The sequence below is a fragment of the Rhinoraja longicauda genome, chromosome 7 (assembly GCF_053455715.1).
Source record: "Rhinoraja longicauda isolate Sanriku21f chromosome 7, sRhiLon1.1, whole genome shotgun sequence".
Classification (NCBI taxonomy): Eukaryota; Metazoa; Chordata; class Chondrichthyes; order Rajiformes; family Arhynchobatidae; genus Rhinoraja; species Rhinoraja longicauda.
In genome coordinates, this window is record NC_135959.1 from 70389194 (window position 1) to 70405459 (window position 16266).

Sequence of the window (16266 nt, forward strand, 5' to 3'; positions counted from 1 at the left end):
AGCTTCGATCGCCCCAATGGATGGTTCGAATGCCCCGACTGCGGGAGAAAATGAGGGAAGAAGTTTAGACTCTATTGCCCTCCATCACAGTGAGGAATGTGGGGGATGATTATGTTAACTTTTATGTAGTTGTGTGTCTTGTTGCTTTTTTTAGTATGGCTGTGTTGTAATACGAATATCACTGTGCCTTAATTGGGACACGTGGCAATAAAAGACCATTGAACCTTTGAACTTGTGTACATCGTTATGGACTCACACTATTTTACAGTAACCGTGCCCAGATGAATCAGAGCGATTTTACATTATCATTGCTCAATCTCACATTACAATTTTACAATTCTTACAATTTTACATTATCATTGCAGTATGCTTAATCATCATTTTTTATATTTGAGTATTTTCCTGCTGATAAATCGTGTTGGAAAATCTGAAATAGTTGTGCAAAATGAATAGTCGAATGAAACGATGTTTAAGGAACCACGACCTTCAGATTTGAGGCTGTAAAATTCCTAAAGATGAAAGCGGAAGTTGTTCATAATTTGGTGATACAGCTGAAATCTAAAATGCCCAAGGAACGATCGCTAACTAAAAATTTCACCTGCAACCAGACTGCAGAAGGACAACAAAAAAGTAGATAATCAGCAAATATGGATGCTAAACTTTCAGGAAACAGAGCTTCAAATATAGCTATTTGTCTCCAAAATGTATTCTTGCTGAAAGCAATTAGGTTAATGACGTGGTTACAGAGAGTGAGGTGAGAAAGGTACATCTCCTTAGTTCAGCAATTTGTTTGGTTATTGTGTTATGTGATGTATTGCCAAATTATTCCTATCGAGGCATGATCTAACTAATATAACTCAAATAATTATTGGCCATTACCTTGGAAAAATCAGCGCATTGCACAGTAGGGAAAAATGAGTTTTAATCTGTTTCTCACAATTTGTAAATTTCCCCGGTGTGGGACGAATAAAGGAATATATTATTATCACTTGACAGATTAAATTGTAATAGGCTCCAGTGCTCAGCAATCCTGAATTTGCCCTTTCACTAATCTAACAATAGCAGAAAAGATTGAGGATGAATCGAGTTTCTCTGTTTTAATCGACCAGACTTTGTTTAACGAGAAATTAATGAATCAGGAAAAAGGCATAAACGAGAGCAGTAGATGATTAAACGTTGGCTGCTTGATGTTGAACACAGATGTGTTACAGCATCTGGGTACAACATGTACCATACCAGGATTTCCACCATCACATTTAAGGTAATAGATATTATTGTCCAAGTTTTGGCATACACTGCCTGGCTGCCTTTTACCAACTTAAGACTCGCCACTTCTCTACTTTGTGTGCACATCTGTTATGCCACAAACCCGTCCATTTATCTTGGTCAACATCCAACACATAATTATAACAACATTTGTGGAAATAACTGGAAACTTTTTCTGAAGTAACTTAAATTTAAAAATGCCAGCTTAAGAGGAAAATGAAATGTGTGGGTCGGATTCACTCGTCTTCCTGCGTCTGAACCATTCTAAGGAGTAAATAGTTTCCTTTTCAGTTTTGTGTATGGATATTAATTCCCATTTCTTCTTTTCCCAGAACACTGCCTACAGATAGCTGAATAATTAATTAAAGCATATGAGTATAAAATCATGAGCGGAATAGATCGGGAAGATGCATAGATTCTCTTGCCCAGAGTGGGCGAATCGAGGACCAGAGGACATAGGTTTAAGGTGAAGGAAAAAAGATTTAATGGGAATCTGAGGGGTAACTGTTTCACACAAAGGGTGGTGGGTGTATGGAACGAGCTGCCAGAGGAGGTAGTTGAGGCAGGGACTATCCCAACGTATAAGAAACAGTTAGACAAGTACATGGATGGGACAGGTTTGGAGGGATATGGGCCAACCACAGGCAGGTGGGAGTGGTGTAGCTGGGACAAGTTGGCCAGTGTGGGCAAGGGCCTGTTTTCACGGTGTATGACTATGATGCTATATCATCCGGTCATCTCTTCTTGACATTCGAGAAGACAGTGCGGGGTTGGAACATGCTCAGCTCACCCAGGTTACCTCACCTCTGACTTTTGCACCTCATGCATTGAAGTGCATGAACCAAAGACGAAAGGTCAGATCTCAGCACATCCAACCTACTGCTGAACTTGCCACTGAACCCTAGTTTGCTGAGCAGGGGGCCTGGATATTTCTACTCCCTATCGTTTGAGGCCCTCTGAGGGGGCGCTGTGAACTGTTTATGTATTGTGCTGTTATGTTTGTGTGCCATTGTATGTTCGTTTCTTAGTACCTGAACTGATGTACAGCACTTTGGTCAACGTGGGTTGTTTTTAAATGTGCTATACAAATAAAATTGACTTGACTTGACTTGACTGTTTGCTATGTTGTCACCTTCTCCCAGCTAACAATGGTCTATACTGTACTATATTTTCCTTGATCTGCATCTCTTTTGATCTCTTACAGTTCCTTATCTCTGTAACTCCCTCTCCCCTGAGACAGTCTGAAGAAGGTTCTCGACCCAAAATGTCACCCATTATTCTATCCTGTGATGCTGCCTGTCCCGCTGAATTACTCCAGCATTTTGTGTCAACCAACAATGGTGAAACTGGGTTCTAAAATATTACAGTGCTAGATACTTCCTAGATCAGGATTGTTTCTGAATAGTTCCCACCAATTGCTCTGGCCATAAGACAACTTTCCTATTGACAGACAAGTTTTCTTTAGCCTTTTTTTTGCATGATTTCATTAAAAGCACCAGATTGTGAGCCGGGACTTACGTTGTAAATGCATTGTTCTTCTTTGCTCCAAGGTAGTGTGAATAAAGATTAAACATTCCAATCATGAAGGCCACGAAAACCATGATGAATATAACCATGAACTTGAAAATGTCTTTCACAGTTCTTCCAAGCGATATCTGTAAAGGCCCGAAGCTTTCATTGGCTGGAAGTATGTAAGCAATTCTGGAGAAACTCATCACAACAGCTATTGCATAGAGGCCTTCTGAGATGAGTTGAGGATCCGATGGAAGCCATTTTATTCGAGCTGGAAGAAATATTTAAAATAGAGATCGTTAATTATGCTACAGGCCTCGTTGATGTCAAGCATATTAAAATAAATCTTTAAATCTTTTCTTCTATGTTCAAAATACATCTTTTACTTTTGGTGAGGCAACCTCCTGCTTTATTTTGAAACTACAGCACAACACAAAAATGAGTGCATTAAAGCAAATTGTGCGTAGATGCTGGAGGCAGGTTAAGTTTTTGGCAGATACAGTAGGCATGCGTCTGTTACTAGTTTGGCATCACTGGTTCGGTTGTATAAAGCCTCTCAAGAGATACATGGGTTGGAAGTAATGGCCACAATACTGTCACACAGTGTTCTTGCTGAGTATAACTCCAAGCACAGAATCAATGAGCTTACTGTTATACATGTTTTATAAGTTTACATCTGCAGACTGTGTTTTCTTTGTCCGAGTGGGATAAAATGTAAGAAAAGGGAACAATTCCCATTTAGAGATAGCCCACAATTTGCGATTTATTGGTCATCTTTGAGGAAAGTATCTCCGAAACCAGAGTTCTCCCACAGAGTCATAACATTGTAGAGGCATAGCAGACATTTCTTTAATGGAACTATCTAATTGAACCCATGTCTTTGTTCATTTACTACAGTCCTGCAGCCTTTCCCTTTTCAAAATTATTATTGCGTCCAATATCTTCACCCTTTCAGGCAAGGCTTTCAATGCATGAGAACGCATTGCCGAAAAGGATTTTCCTCATCTCCCCTCTGGCACTTTGGAGGGGCAGCACGGGGGCGCAGCTTTACAGCGCCAAAGACCCGGGTTCGATCCTGACTAGGGGAGCTGTCTGCACAGAGTTTGTACGTTCTCCCCGTGACCACGTGAGTTTTCCCCGGGTGCTCCCGTTTCCTCCCACACTCCAAAGACATACAGGCTTGTAAGTTTCTGTCATGGGCCTCCTCCAGTGCCATACTGAGGCCCACCGGAAATTGGAGGAGCAGCACCTCATATTTCGCCTGGGCAGTTTGCAGCCCAGTGGTATGAACATCGACTTCTCCAACTTTAGATAGTTCCACTGTCCCTCCCTTCCCCTCCTCCTTCCCAGATCTCCCTCTATCTTCCTGTCTCCACCTATATCCTTCCTTTGTCCCGCCCCCCTGACATCAGTCTGAAGAAGGGTCTCGACCCGAAACGTCACCCATTCCTTCTCTCCCGAGATGCTGCTTGACCTGCTGAGTTACTCCAGCGTTTTGTGAATAAACAAGCTTGTAAGTCAATTTGCTTCAGTAAGGATTGAAAGTTGTCCCTCGTGTGTAGGATGGTGTTAGTGTACAGGGATCGCCGGTCGGTGGGCCAAAGGGCTTTTTCCACGCTGTATCTAAACTAAACTTATGTCAATTAGTTTAAAATGTCCTCTGTTTGCCCAGCTTACTTGAAATTCCCAAGCTTGGAGTGACTATAGCTTATTTTATTCATTGTCTCACTCAAATAAAAATAGGCACAACACTATCACAAAAACATCACAATAAAAAATGAGGCACAAACTCATTACAAAGTGTGTTTGACGGCTTTCAAAAGAGCCAAAGTTGTATTGTACATTGGATTCCTGGAGGCCATCAACATAACTAAGGTCAAAGCCATTTAACAGGTTAAAACATTACAATCAATGTCCATGTGCAGAATTACCAATCTTTTTCCGAATGGATGGCAATAATATGCCTGAAGAAGTCTCAGCAAAGGAGTATAAGAAAATAACTGCAGATGCTGGTACAAATTGAAGGTATTTATTCACAAAATGCTGGAGTAACTCAGCAGGTCAGGCAGCATCTCAGGAGAGAAGGAATGGGTGACACAGTCAAGTGGTGTGAAGGTGGCTGGGGTAAGTAAGATGAAATTCCAAATAGATTGTTTAGATGTTCTTATAGTGGAGTAAAAGTGGTCAACGCTATGATGCCTTTGCTGAGTTTTAATAGAAAAGGAAGCTGCAGGAGTTGCCCTAGCTCAAGTCCGCCATATTTAATTATCTGCAGGCCACAAATTAAATGCTGACAAATGGAACTGCACTTGCTGGTTTACAAAAAAAGACACAAAGTACTGGAGTAACTCAACGGCTCAGGCAGCCTGTCAGGAGAACATGGAGAAGCGACGTTTCAGGTTGGGACCCTTCTTCAGACTTTGTTAGTTGTCCTTATTAATCTGGAGAAGAGGGGAGGCAACTTATTGAAGTCAATAAAGAGGAATATTGTACAAGGCATTTAACAGGCAACCAAACCACTAATACCCATGATGAAATACCCTTCAACCTTCTTTGTGAAATTTCACCAATTCTCCTCTCTGTGTTGTTGCGAATAACATCGTAAAGCGGCTCATAAAATCAACGGTATTACATGTCATGGAAAGAATCTACCCTCCCTCCTCGTCTGGTCTTAATTAACCAGATGCTCTTGTACTTTGATGTAGTTTTTGATTCAAGACACTGAACTCCAAATGACTTTTCACTTGTACTGCTTTCAATGATCATTTACAATTCAACGAACACTGGAGGGAAAAATTGAGTTTTGGCTCCTCCCAACACAGGGAGTGAGTGGATGAGAGGAAAAATCTGGAAACGGGGAGAGAAATGTTAATGCTTTCAGCAGCGTCTGGAAGCTGCTAGGGGGGTTTGTTAATTGGGCCCTATTTTTTAGAAATGTCAGATTTATTAACTTAATATTCCAAAAAGGATTTATCGTAATGTAATAGATGAAACAACTCTCGAAACAAATGTTAAATACTTCTTGTATTTTACATAATACTCTGCTATTTTAGGTCTTTTCCATAATGCCCAAACTTGGTTAGGGCCATACACGAGTACAAAGAATCAAGGAAACCATATGGTGTCTGGGTAGATGTTACGCAATATTTGCCCTGCGTAGAATTCTGCCTAAGATAGGCACAAAGTGCTGGAGTAACTCAGCGGGACATGCAGCATGCCTGGAGAGAAGGAATGGGTGATGTTTCGGGGTCGAGACCTTTCTTCAGACTGCTTGACAGCTCAGGCCCTGCACGAATCAGTAAAGCAACAGAGTTTGAGGAAAGCAGCTCAAAAAGATATAGCAACTTCTACAGTGGGATCTGCGACTTTTCTGAACGCTGCTGCTGTAGGCCATTAGGTAATAAGGTCATAGGGTCATTAGTGATAGTAGCAGATTTAGGCCATTCGGCCCATCAAGTTTACTCCACCATATTAATCATGGCCGATCTATCTCTCCCTCTTAACCCCATTCTCCTGCCTTCTCCCCATAACCCCTAACACCCATACTAATCAAGAATCTATCTAGCTCTGCCTTAAAAATATCCATTGATCTGGCCTCCGGGTAAAGTTATCCTTGGTACCAGCTGATGTGGTGTCATCAAGCTAGTTGAACCGCCATTCACATTAAATAATTCTCACAGACCTGAAAGCAGGAAGGAATGTTCAATTAACCCTGCAGGTAAAAGGATCTAATTAAACAATACAATACCAAACTAATTGGATTTTATAACTGGTGAGCAAATTGATCAGCATAAGAAGGACTGACAGGAAAAACTGACCAAAGGTGTAGTAATTTATTTCTGTTGGAAGTGTCACATTGACTAGATCCATTTTGATTTTTTCATCCACAAAACTCTGTGCCTTGGAAGCATGCCAAAATGCCATGAATCGTGCTATAAAAGACGCTGCGAAGATGGCCAACATTCCAAAGTCTAATAAATTCCATAGTTCCAGTAAATATTCTCCTGGGCCTTGGGACCACATTGTTTTGCATTCCGACCAGATCATTCCTGTGGGAAGAGAAAGACAAAAAAGTTAACTCTGCTCATTTAATAATTCCTAAATATCTACTTGATGGATATATAGACAAAGGGAATGGAGTTGCAGGAGTACTGTGTGCAGTTTTGGTCTCCAAATTTGAGGGTGAATATTCTTGCTATTGAGGGCGTGCAGCATAGGTTTACTAGGTTAATTCCCGGAATGGCGGGATTGTCATATGTTGAAAGACTGGAGCGACTAGGCTTATATACACTGGAATTTAGAAGGATGAGAGGGGATCTTATCGAAAAGTATAAGATTATTAAGGGATTGGACACGTTAGAGGCAGGAAACATGTTCCCAATGTTGGGGGAGTCCAGAACCAGGGGCCACAGTTTAAGAATAAGGGGTAGGCCATTTAGAACGGAGATGAGGAAAAACTTTTTCAGTCAGAGAGTTGTGAATCTGTGGAATTCTCTGCCTCAGAAGGCAGTGGAGGCCAATTCTCTGAATGCATTCAAGAGAGAGCTAGATAGAGCTCTTAAGGATAGCGGAGTCAGGGGGTATGGGGAGAAGGCAGGAACAGGGTACTGATTGAGAATGATCAGCCATGATCACATTGAATGGCGGTGCTGGTTCGAAGAGCCAAATGGCCTACTCCTGCACCTATTGTCTATTGTCTATTGACTTGTGGACGTCTTGGATACAGGTCATGTGTGAATGCAGGCTAACTAGGAATGGTCATCCTTTCACGTCAGATTACATTTTAATTATTTTTGATATTTTCCCACCCGCATTTAGACTGTAGAAGTACCTAGTGTCCGGTTATGTGGGGTCACTGGAAACGACCAGTGACGTGGTTATTTGACAGACGATGAATGCCATTTTCTACCACACCTACAACATCCTGAATGAAACTGATTCTCGGTAATGACATGGTGTCAACATGCTTTACATTAAGCCATAGTTAATGTCCTCATCTTCCTATGAAAATAGACCCAAAGATGAGCAATCAAATTCTGCATGCATATCATCCTCCAAATCGAAAAGAGGCTGGTTTTATGCGAACGTATGTTATGAAAGATAGATGAATGGAAAATCAGGCAACTTCAATTGTTCCATTTCCTAAAAAGGTAAAGAATAATTTGGGCACACAAAGGAACATCACCTCTTTGTTTATCAACAGACCAGTGGCTCCAGCGTGAAATCTAAGCAGGGCTTCAGGGAAGTTGCTGTGGTCTACAATGTACAATTAGTTTATATCAAAACCAGGACAGGCCAGAACTCGATCAAACCGAATGTGATTCACTGTAAAACCTCTTCGGATCATTCACCTTGTTGTGGTGAAGAGGCTTGCGTGCCCCCATGATTCCGAGAGCGATGCTGTCAGAAGCACTAGCTTCTGGTAGGGCCACCCATGGCGGTAAGGTCGAGGATGAGGGTCCAGACTAAGAACGATCCAACGTACAAGACCTCAAGGCCGGACCAGGCGGACGATGTTATCTTGAACTCAACGGCTGTGAAGGCGGATGAAGGCTGCAACAGATCTATCAGCTCCAATCGTCTTGGTTCCCTTGCCATTGGAATTAGTGGATTGATTTGTGAAGGACCGTGTGCTTCTTGGAGTGCAACATCATGTGCACGTTAAACAAACACACGCACAGGCGTCTTCGTTCTGACATCGGAACATAGACCATCATCCTCCACCTCAAGGGATAGCCACGACGCCGACTGTAAAATCTCCATGGCTCTATCTTCTGGTTCATGAACACATCTGGTGCGGGATCAGGAAGTCTTGCGACTAATCTACTTTCTTGATTAGTAAGGGTGTCAAAGGTTATGAGGAGAATTCAGGAGAATGGGGTTGAGAGTGAAAGGTAGATCAGCCACGATTGAATGGCGGAGTAGACTCGATGAGCCGAATGGCCTAATTCTGCTCCTAACATTAATTAACTTATGAGTCCAGAGCCAGTGGAAGTCATTTTGTTTGAATGTTCCTGATTGTGAACAGGTGGCCACAGAAGAGTTTTTACTTGCAATGTTGGTTTAGTTAATTAGCACAACAGGCTATCTTGACAAACGAGTTGAAGTGTGCAAAGAGATTTACTGGGGATTTGAATAAGAATCAATTTACATGCATTATAGATTATATGTCATCTTAGTGGACAATACAACATTCAGTGCCCTCCCCTGACAGCAACCAACAGAACACAGAAAATCTCATTGCTGATATTTTCAGTGCAACTTTCACTGTTTGCAAGTAGTGTGAAGATTTTTGAATTGCATTTAAAGATATTCTACATTTTCTGCAGTTTGGCTCAATAACTTGTGTGAATCGTAGTTAGATGATGGCGCAAATACTAATATAATTCAGTCTGGTTTGTGCAAAATGGCTCAGAAAGCCAAATTTGGCACTAGTAACTGAAGAAGTGTGTCAACCCAAAACGTCACCCATTTCTTCTCTCCAGAGATGCTGCCTGTCACGCTGAGCTACTCCAGATTTTTGTATCTATCTATTAGTAACTGGTTAATGTATTCTAAATTGTATGATGCAGGGCAACGACTTAAGGAGTGATCTAATGCTCTTGTTAATTGTCCTTGTCAGAATATTATAAGAAGATAACTGCAGATGCTGGTACAAATCGAAGGTTTTAATTCACAAAATGCTGGAGTAACTCAGCAGGAGAAGGAATGGGTGACGTTTCGGGTCGAGACCCTTCTTCAGACTGAAGAAGGGTCTCGACCCGAAACGTCACCCATTCCTTCTCTCCCGAGATGCTGCCTGACCTGCTGAGTTACTCCAGCATTTTGTGAATTAAAACCTTGTCAGAATATTGATCCTTATTCCACGTTATCACGGTTCTCAAACTTCTCAACAGCTTTACCCCAATCTACCCAATGATCTGCTCTTGCCTGACAATGCTGAATACATGTGTAGAAATCGCAGTGGAGCAACAGGCAGTGTAAGAAAATAACAGGTAGTGTAAGAAAATAATAGTCTGCAGAAGGGTCTCGACCCGAAACGTCACCCATTCCTTCTCTCCTGAGATGCTGCCTGACCTGCTGAGTTACTGCAGCATTTTGTGAATAAATTCTGAATACATGTGTAAGAAGGAACTGTAGATGCTGCTTTAAACCGCAGATATAGACAAATACATGCTCTGCCAGGTTTCTCTCCAACCTTTCTCCCCTCCCATCATTGGGGCGTGGCTGTGTTCTGCAGCTGCGGCTCACCGGCAGTCTCTCCGTTTTTTTTTGTGTTTTTTTTTGTCATTGTTGATGTTAAATGTACGTTTTGTTTTATTTTTAATTCTGTGTATGTAGGGGGGTGGTGGGGGGGTTGGGGGAAACCTTTTTTTAAATCTCCTCCTCAACGGAGATGCGACCTTTACCGTGTCGTATCTCCGTTCGCGCAACGGCCTAACATCGTGGAGTTGGCGGCCTCCAGCTGGGATCGACCTCGAAGACTCCGGTCGCAGGGCCTGGACTTACCATCTCGGAGGCTTCGGCCGTGGGCCCTGCAGACCGCAACATCGGGAGCTCGCAGGTCCCTGGCTGGCGACCGGCTTTTGGGAGCTCCAGCCGTAGCAGCTTCGACCGCCCCGAAGCACGAGGCACGATCAACCCGCCCGCAGGCCCTTCATCACCCTGCGTGGCTCGGCCGCAGCACTTTACATCGCCCAGTGGGGGCTCAGGACTCTCATCGCCCTGCGTGGCTCGGCCGCGGCATTTTCCATCGCCCGGTGGGGGCTCAGGACTTTCATTGGCCTGCTCGGCTCGACCCTGGGACTTTCCATCGCCCAGTGGGGGCTTCAAGGGGTTGGGAGCCTCGATCGCCTCGTGGCGCCACGGGAGAAGAACGAGGAGGAGATAAGACTTTGCCTTCCATCACAGTGAGGGTATGCCTAGAGCAATCACTGTGATGGCTGTTTTGTGTAAAAAATTGTATCTGTGTGTCTTGTGTTCTTTAATGTCTACTGCCGGACCCTGACGTGAGAGGACGCTGGCGTTGAGTATTCGCCGCTTTTCCGTCAGGATAGTTTGTCTGTTTGTCTGTTTGTTTCTATGTTAATTGTATTTGTAAAGCGCTTTGTGCATGTGTTAAGGCGCTATATAAAATAAATATATTATTATTATTATTATTATCATTTGACCTTCCTTTGATCACTATACTCCAGCTTTTAGAAATTTATATTGAATTGCCTGAACCTTAAACAATTCTGCCAGATTTTAAACCAACTAAAATAGCTCACTGACTGTATTTTGTAAACAGTAAAACGTGGCATTTAAAATCTCAGCAATTCCCATTCTAAACTCTCCATTGCTCTCTTTTTTAATCCTGTGCTCCTTCTGCGTTTACCTTTATATTTACCTTGAGACAGGTCCATCGTTTGAGGGGAATTATATATCTATAAAAGATGAATGTTCTGATAAAAGGTCTTCAACCTGAAACATCAAAGCTCTTTCACTTTCCACAAATGGAGCTTTTCCAATACTTTTAGACAGAAGTTGTTCCAAGATTATAAAAAAGGCGATCATTACAAAGTCAAGTTCATAGAACAAAAAGATCTTAGTGTTTCTTAGTTTTTACTTAGCTGTCGTGGCATTTGTGTTCATTCCATTGCAATTTTTTTTACAAGTATCCACACTCCAATTGCTTACCACTTTTACAAACTGAACTCCAGCTGAATTGGTTACAGGATATAAGTGGTCTTTAGCAACGTTCAGGGCAGAGATGCAGTGGGTAGAATGGTGGGGGAGGGTTGTAGGTAAGATAAGGAGAAACCAGGGATCAACCACTTCCCTCTCTTTCTGTTCCATCTGATTTAAGTGAGGACTATAAGCAGTCTACAGGTGAAAGTTGATGGGTATACCCAACATAATGATTGGTTATTAGCAGACCTGTGTAGTCCATAACCCATCCTTCCCAGAGTGCAAGCCTAGAACAACATCATTTCAATACCTGTGGACACAGCCATTAAGTAACATCTGATGACTACACTTTTCATTGTAGAATAAGTTGAAATGACCATGCTGCAAAAAAAACAGTGGAGGATCAGTGCATGCCTGTGTGAAACTGCACACTTCCAGATTCAGGGACAGTCTCGTCCCAGCTGTTATCAGGCAACCAAACCAGCCTACCGCAACCAGAGAGCCATCCTGAACTACCATCTATCTCATCTGTGACCCTTGGTTTATCTTGGTCTCAAGAAGGGTTTTGACCCAAAACATCACCCATTCACTCTCTCCTAGATGCTGCCTGACAATAGACAATAGAGAATAGGTGCAGGAGGAGGCCATTCGGCCCTTCGAGCCAGCACCACCATTCAATGTGATCATGGCTGATCATTCTCAATCAGTACCCCGTTCCTGCCTTCTCCCCATACCCCCTGACTCCGCTATCCTTAAGAGCTCTATCCAGCTCTCTCTTGAATGCATTCAGAGAATTGGCCTCCACTGCCTTCTGAGGCAGAGAATTCCACAGATTCACAACTCTCTGACTGAAAACGTTTTTACTCATCTCAGTTCTAAATGGCCTACCCCTTATTCATAAACTGTGGCCCCTTGTTCTGGACTCCCCCAACATTGGGAACATGTTTCCCGCCTCTAACGTGTCCAACCCCTTAATAATCTTATACGTTTCGATAAGATCTCCTCTCATCCTTCTAAATACAAGCCTAGTCGCTCCAGTCTTTCAACATATGATAGTCCCGCTATTCCGGAAATTAACCTAGTAAACCCACGCTGCACGCCCTCAATTGCAAGAATATCCTTCCTCGAATTTGGAGACCAAAACTGCACACAGTACTCCAGGTGCGGTCTCACTAGGGCCCTGTACAACTGCAGAAGGACCTCTTTGCTCCTATACTCAACTCCTCTTGTTATGAAGGCCAACATTCCATTGGCTTTCTTCACTGCCTGCTGTACCTGCATGCTTCCCTTCAGTGACTGATAACTAGGACACCCAGATTTCGTTGTACGTCCCCTGTTCCTAACTTGACATCATTCAGATAATACTCTGCCTTCCTATTCTTACCAGCAAAGTGGATAACCTCACACTTATCCACATTAAACTGCATCTGCCATGCATCCGCCCACTCACACAACCTGTGCAAGTCACCCTGCAACCTCATAGCATCTTCCTCACAGTTCACACTACCACCCAGCTTTGTATCATCTGCAAATTTGCTAATGACCTGCTGAGTTACTCCAGCATTTTGTGATACCTTGGTTTATCTTTGATCAGACCTTATTGGATTCACCTTGCACTAAACTTTATTCCCTTATGATGTGAATGGCTTGATTTAATCATATATTGTCTTTCTGCTGGCTGGTTAGCATTCAACAAAAGCTTTTCACTGCACCTTGGTGCAAGTGACAATAAACTAAACTGAACTGAAATGATAACTGATAAAAATAGATGCAAAAGCAGGTGTGTGTTTATAGACGTGTGCCTCAAGGATTATTTGGGGTTTCATCATCGTTAGATGGTAACTGAGATTGACCACACATTCATCAATTGTGGTCACGTAATTGTGATTGGTAATAGGGGAAGTGAGAACTATGGTTGAATTCATTTTTTAAACTAATCATGAGGTGTTTCTGGGGGGTTAGTGTTTAATAAGCATCCCTCAGTACACTTGAGAAAATGGCACGGTATAAACTGTAAACTGGCACATAGAAGGGGAACCCCCACCCTTTATCTGTTCCACCTGATTTAAGTGAGGATTCTATAAGCAGTCTACAGGTGAAGGTTAACGGGTACGCACAACATAATGATCGGGTATTGGCAGACCTGCCTGAGATAGATCAAAGGTCTTGCACATAGTCTGTAACTCTCTACCTCTGATTCTCTGTAATCTGCACAGCAACGGTGCCTTCGCTGAAGTCAAGGGTCAGGTCAAGAGTGCAAAAATCACAAACATTAAAATCAACAAAAATAATGCGATAATTATTTGGACTTTGTAATATGATCTTGGTAATAAATAGAGCGCAGAATATAGCTGTAAAACTATATTCCGCACAGTGTGTTTTCTCTTTTGCATCACCCGATGAAATCGTACATGGTATGATGTGCCTGGATGGTACACAAAGTGTTTTTTCACTGTATCTCAATACAGTGATAGCAATAAACCCATTCCATGTTACAGTCCAATTAATTAATGTTCACTTAATTTTAATAATTAATCATTAGTTCTAGGTGTTTCATCAGGTGATAATGTTTTACTTATTTTTCCAATAATGGCATTATTTTTACAATGTAACCTTATTTGACTATTTGAGCCAGTTTTAATATATTTTTTAAAATTTAGATTGGAAACTCCAGGATGACTGAAGCCACACATCAGTACGGGCATGGCTAGGGGCAATGGTGGCACAGAAGGCCAATTCGGTCAATTAAGAAATTCCCAGTGAAAATTGTGTTATCTTAAGTATATTCATCATCAACAGAATGAGGGCTCAAGAGTGTTTAGATGTCATATGGACCGGGAATGGAACAGTCTTCAGAGACGTGCACGCTGAGGAACTTGAAGTTGTCCCACCAATGAAGCCAGGTTCATGCATTCTCTGCTTTCCTTTCCTCAAGTCAACAATCAGCTCCTTGGTCTTTCTAACATTAAGAGCAAGATTGTTTTTCTGGCACCATTCAATTAAATGGACATGAGGGATGCCACGATCATTACCCTCTACAAGAACAAGGGCGAGAGAAGTGACTGCAACAACTGCAGAGGCATCTCCCTCCTCAACATCGTCGGCAAGGTCTTTGCCCGGGTCATCTTGATCCGCCTGCAGAAGCTGGCAGAACGTGTCTACCCAGAGTCACAGTGCAGTTTCCGAGCTGGAAGGTCAACAGTAGACATGGTCTTCTCCCTTCGCCAGCTCCAGGAGAAGTGCAGAGAACAGCGGATGCCCCTGTATATGGCTTTCATTGACCTCACCAAGGCGTTCGACTTCGTCAGCAGAGATGGCCTATTCAAGGCTCTCCCAAAGATCGGCTGCCCACCAAAACTGCAGAGCGTGATAGAACCCTTCCACATCAACACGAAGGGGACAGAGCTGTTAAATGGCAGTTTCTCAGAGCCCTTCGACATCCGCAGTGGCGTCAAACAAGGCTGCGTCCTCGCTCCCACACTCTTTGGGATTTTCTTCGCTCTGCTCCTGAAACATGCCTTCGGCACCGCAACAGAGGGGATCTACCTGCGTACTAGATCAGACGGCAGGCTCTTCAACCTCACCCGCCTCAGAGCCAAGACAAAGCTCTCATCAGAGACATGTTGTTCGCCAATGACGCAGCAGTTGTGTCCCACACCCAGCAGGAACTACAGTCATTGATGGACCGCTTCTATCAGGCTTGCAAGGACTTTGGGCTGACCATCAGCCTGAAGAACACGAACGTCCTGGGACAGGATACAGAGGCACCGCCTGTCATCACCATCGACGACTATGAACTCGATGCCATCCATCAGTTCACGTACCTCGGCTCCACCATCACTGACAACCTCTCCTTGGACACAGAGATTGACAAGAGGATCGGGAAGGCAGCTACAACTCTTGCTCGCCTCACAACTCGAGTGTGGACCAATCCAAAGCTGACAGTGAAGACAAAGATAGCAGTCTACAACGCCTGTGTCAACAGCACGCTGCTGTACGGCAGTGAGACATGGACTACATATGCCAGACTGGAGAGAAGACTCAACACCTTCCACCTTAGAAGCATCCGTCGTATCCTGGGTATATCCTGGCAAGACAGAGTGTCCAACACCGAGATTCTGTCTCGCGCTGGCCTTCCGAGTATGTACACTCTACTCAGGCAGCACAGGCTGCGGTGGCTGGGCCATGTCCACCGCATGGAGGATGGCCGTATTCCACAAGACATCCTCTATGGAGAGCTGACATCTGGGAGGAGAACCATCGGCCGCCCCCAGCTACGTTACAAGGATGTCTGCAAGAGAGATTTGAAGGCGCTCGACATGGATGTGGAGTCCTGGGAGAGCCTTGCAGCTGACCGTACGAGGTGGAGAGGGACCCTGAACCAACATCTCAAAACGGGGGAAGAGAAACTGATGAACGCAGCGGCAGACAAGCGGGCACGCAGTAAGGAGCGCAGCAACTTCAACAGACCCGAGACCACACACAGATGTGACCTTTGCGACAGAGACTGTCACTCCCCCATTGGTCTCTTCAGCCACAAGCGACGCTGCTCTAGCCAAGGTGTGGAACAAGCAGCCAACTAGGATGCATCACCCATGGTCAGCCATGACCGAGGGGGCCTAAGAGATTCAATTCAATAACCAACCTTTCAAGGACGTCACCACAATGAACATGAGTGCGCCGTTCAGTAGTCATTGAAGCCCGTGACCTTGTTCTTCTCATGCACCAGTATCATGGATGTCCTTTGATAGCAGACGGGGACGTTGGAGCACAGTGAGGAGAGGTGAAGATGTCCTTGAAAACTCCAGCCAGTTGGTC

General features: G+C 43.6%; 1 protein-coding gene across 1 annotated transcript in view; it reads right to left on the minus strand.

Moving 5' to 3' along the window:
- Positions 1-16266, minus strand: part of LOC144595591 (short transient receptor potential channel 6-like) — a 104690-nt gene that overhangs the window by 25054 nt on the left and 63370 nt on the right. Inside the window, exons 6-7 of the mRNA XM_078403157.1 lie at positions 6597-6827; positions 2785-3049 (exon numbers count right to left, since the gene is read on the minus strand). Coding sequence (XP_078259283.1) covers positions 2785-3049; positions 6597-6827 — 496 coding nt within the window. The remainder of the gene's footprint in view (positions 1-2784; positions 3050-6596; positions 6828-16266) is intronic.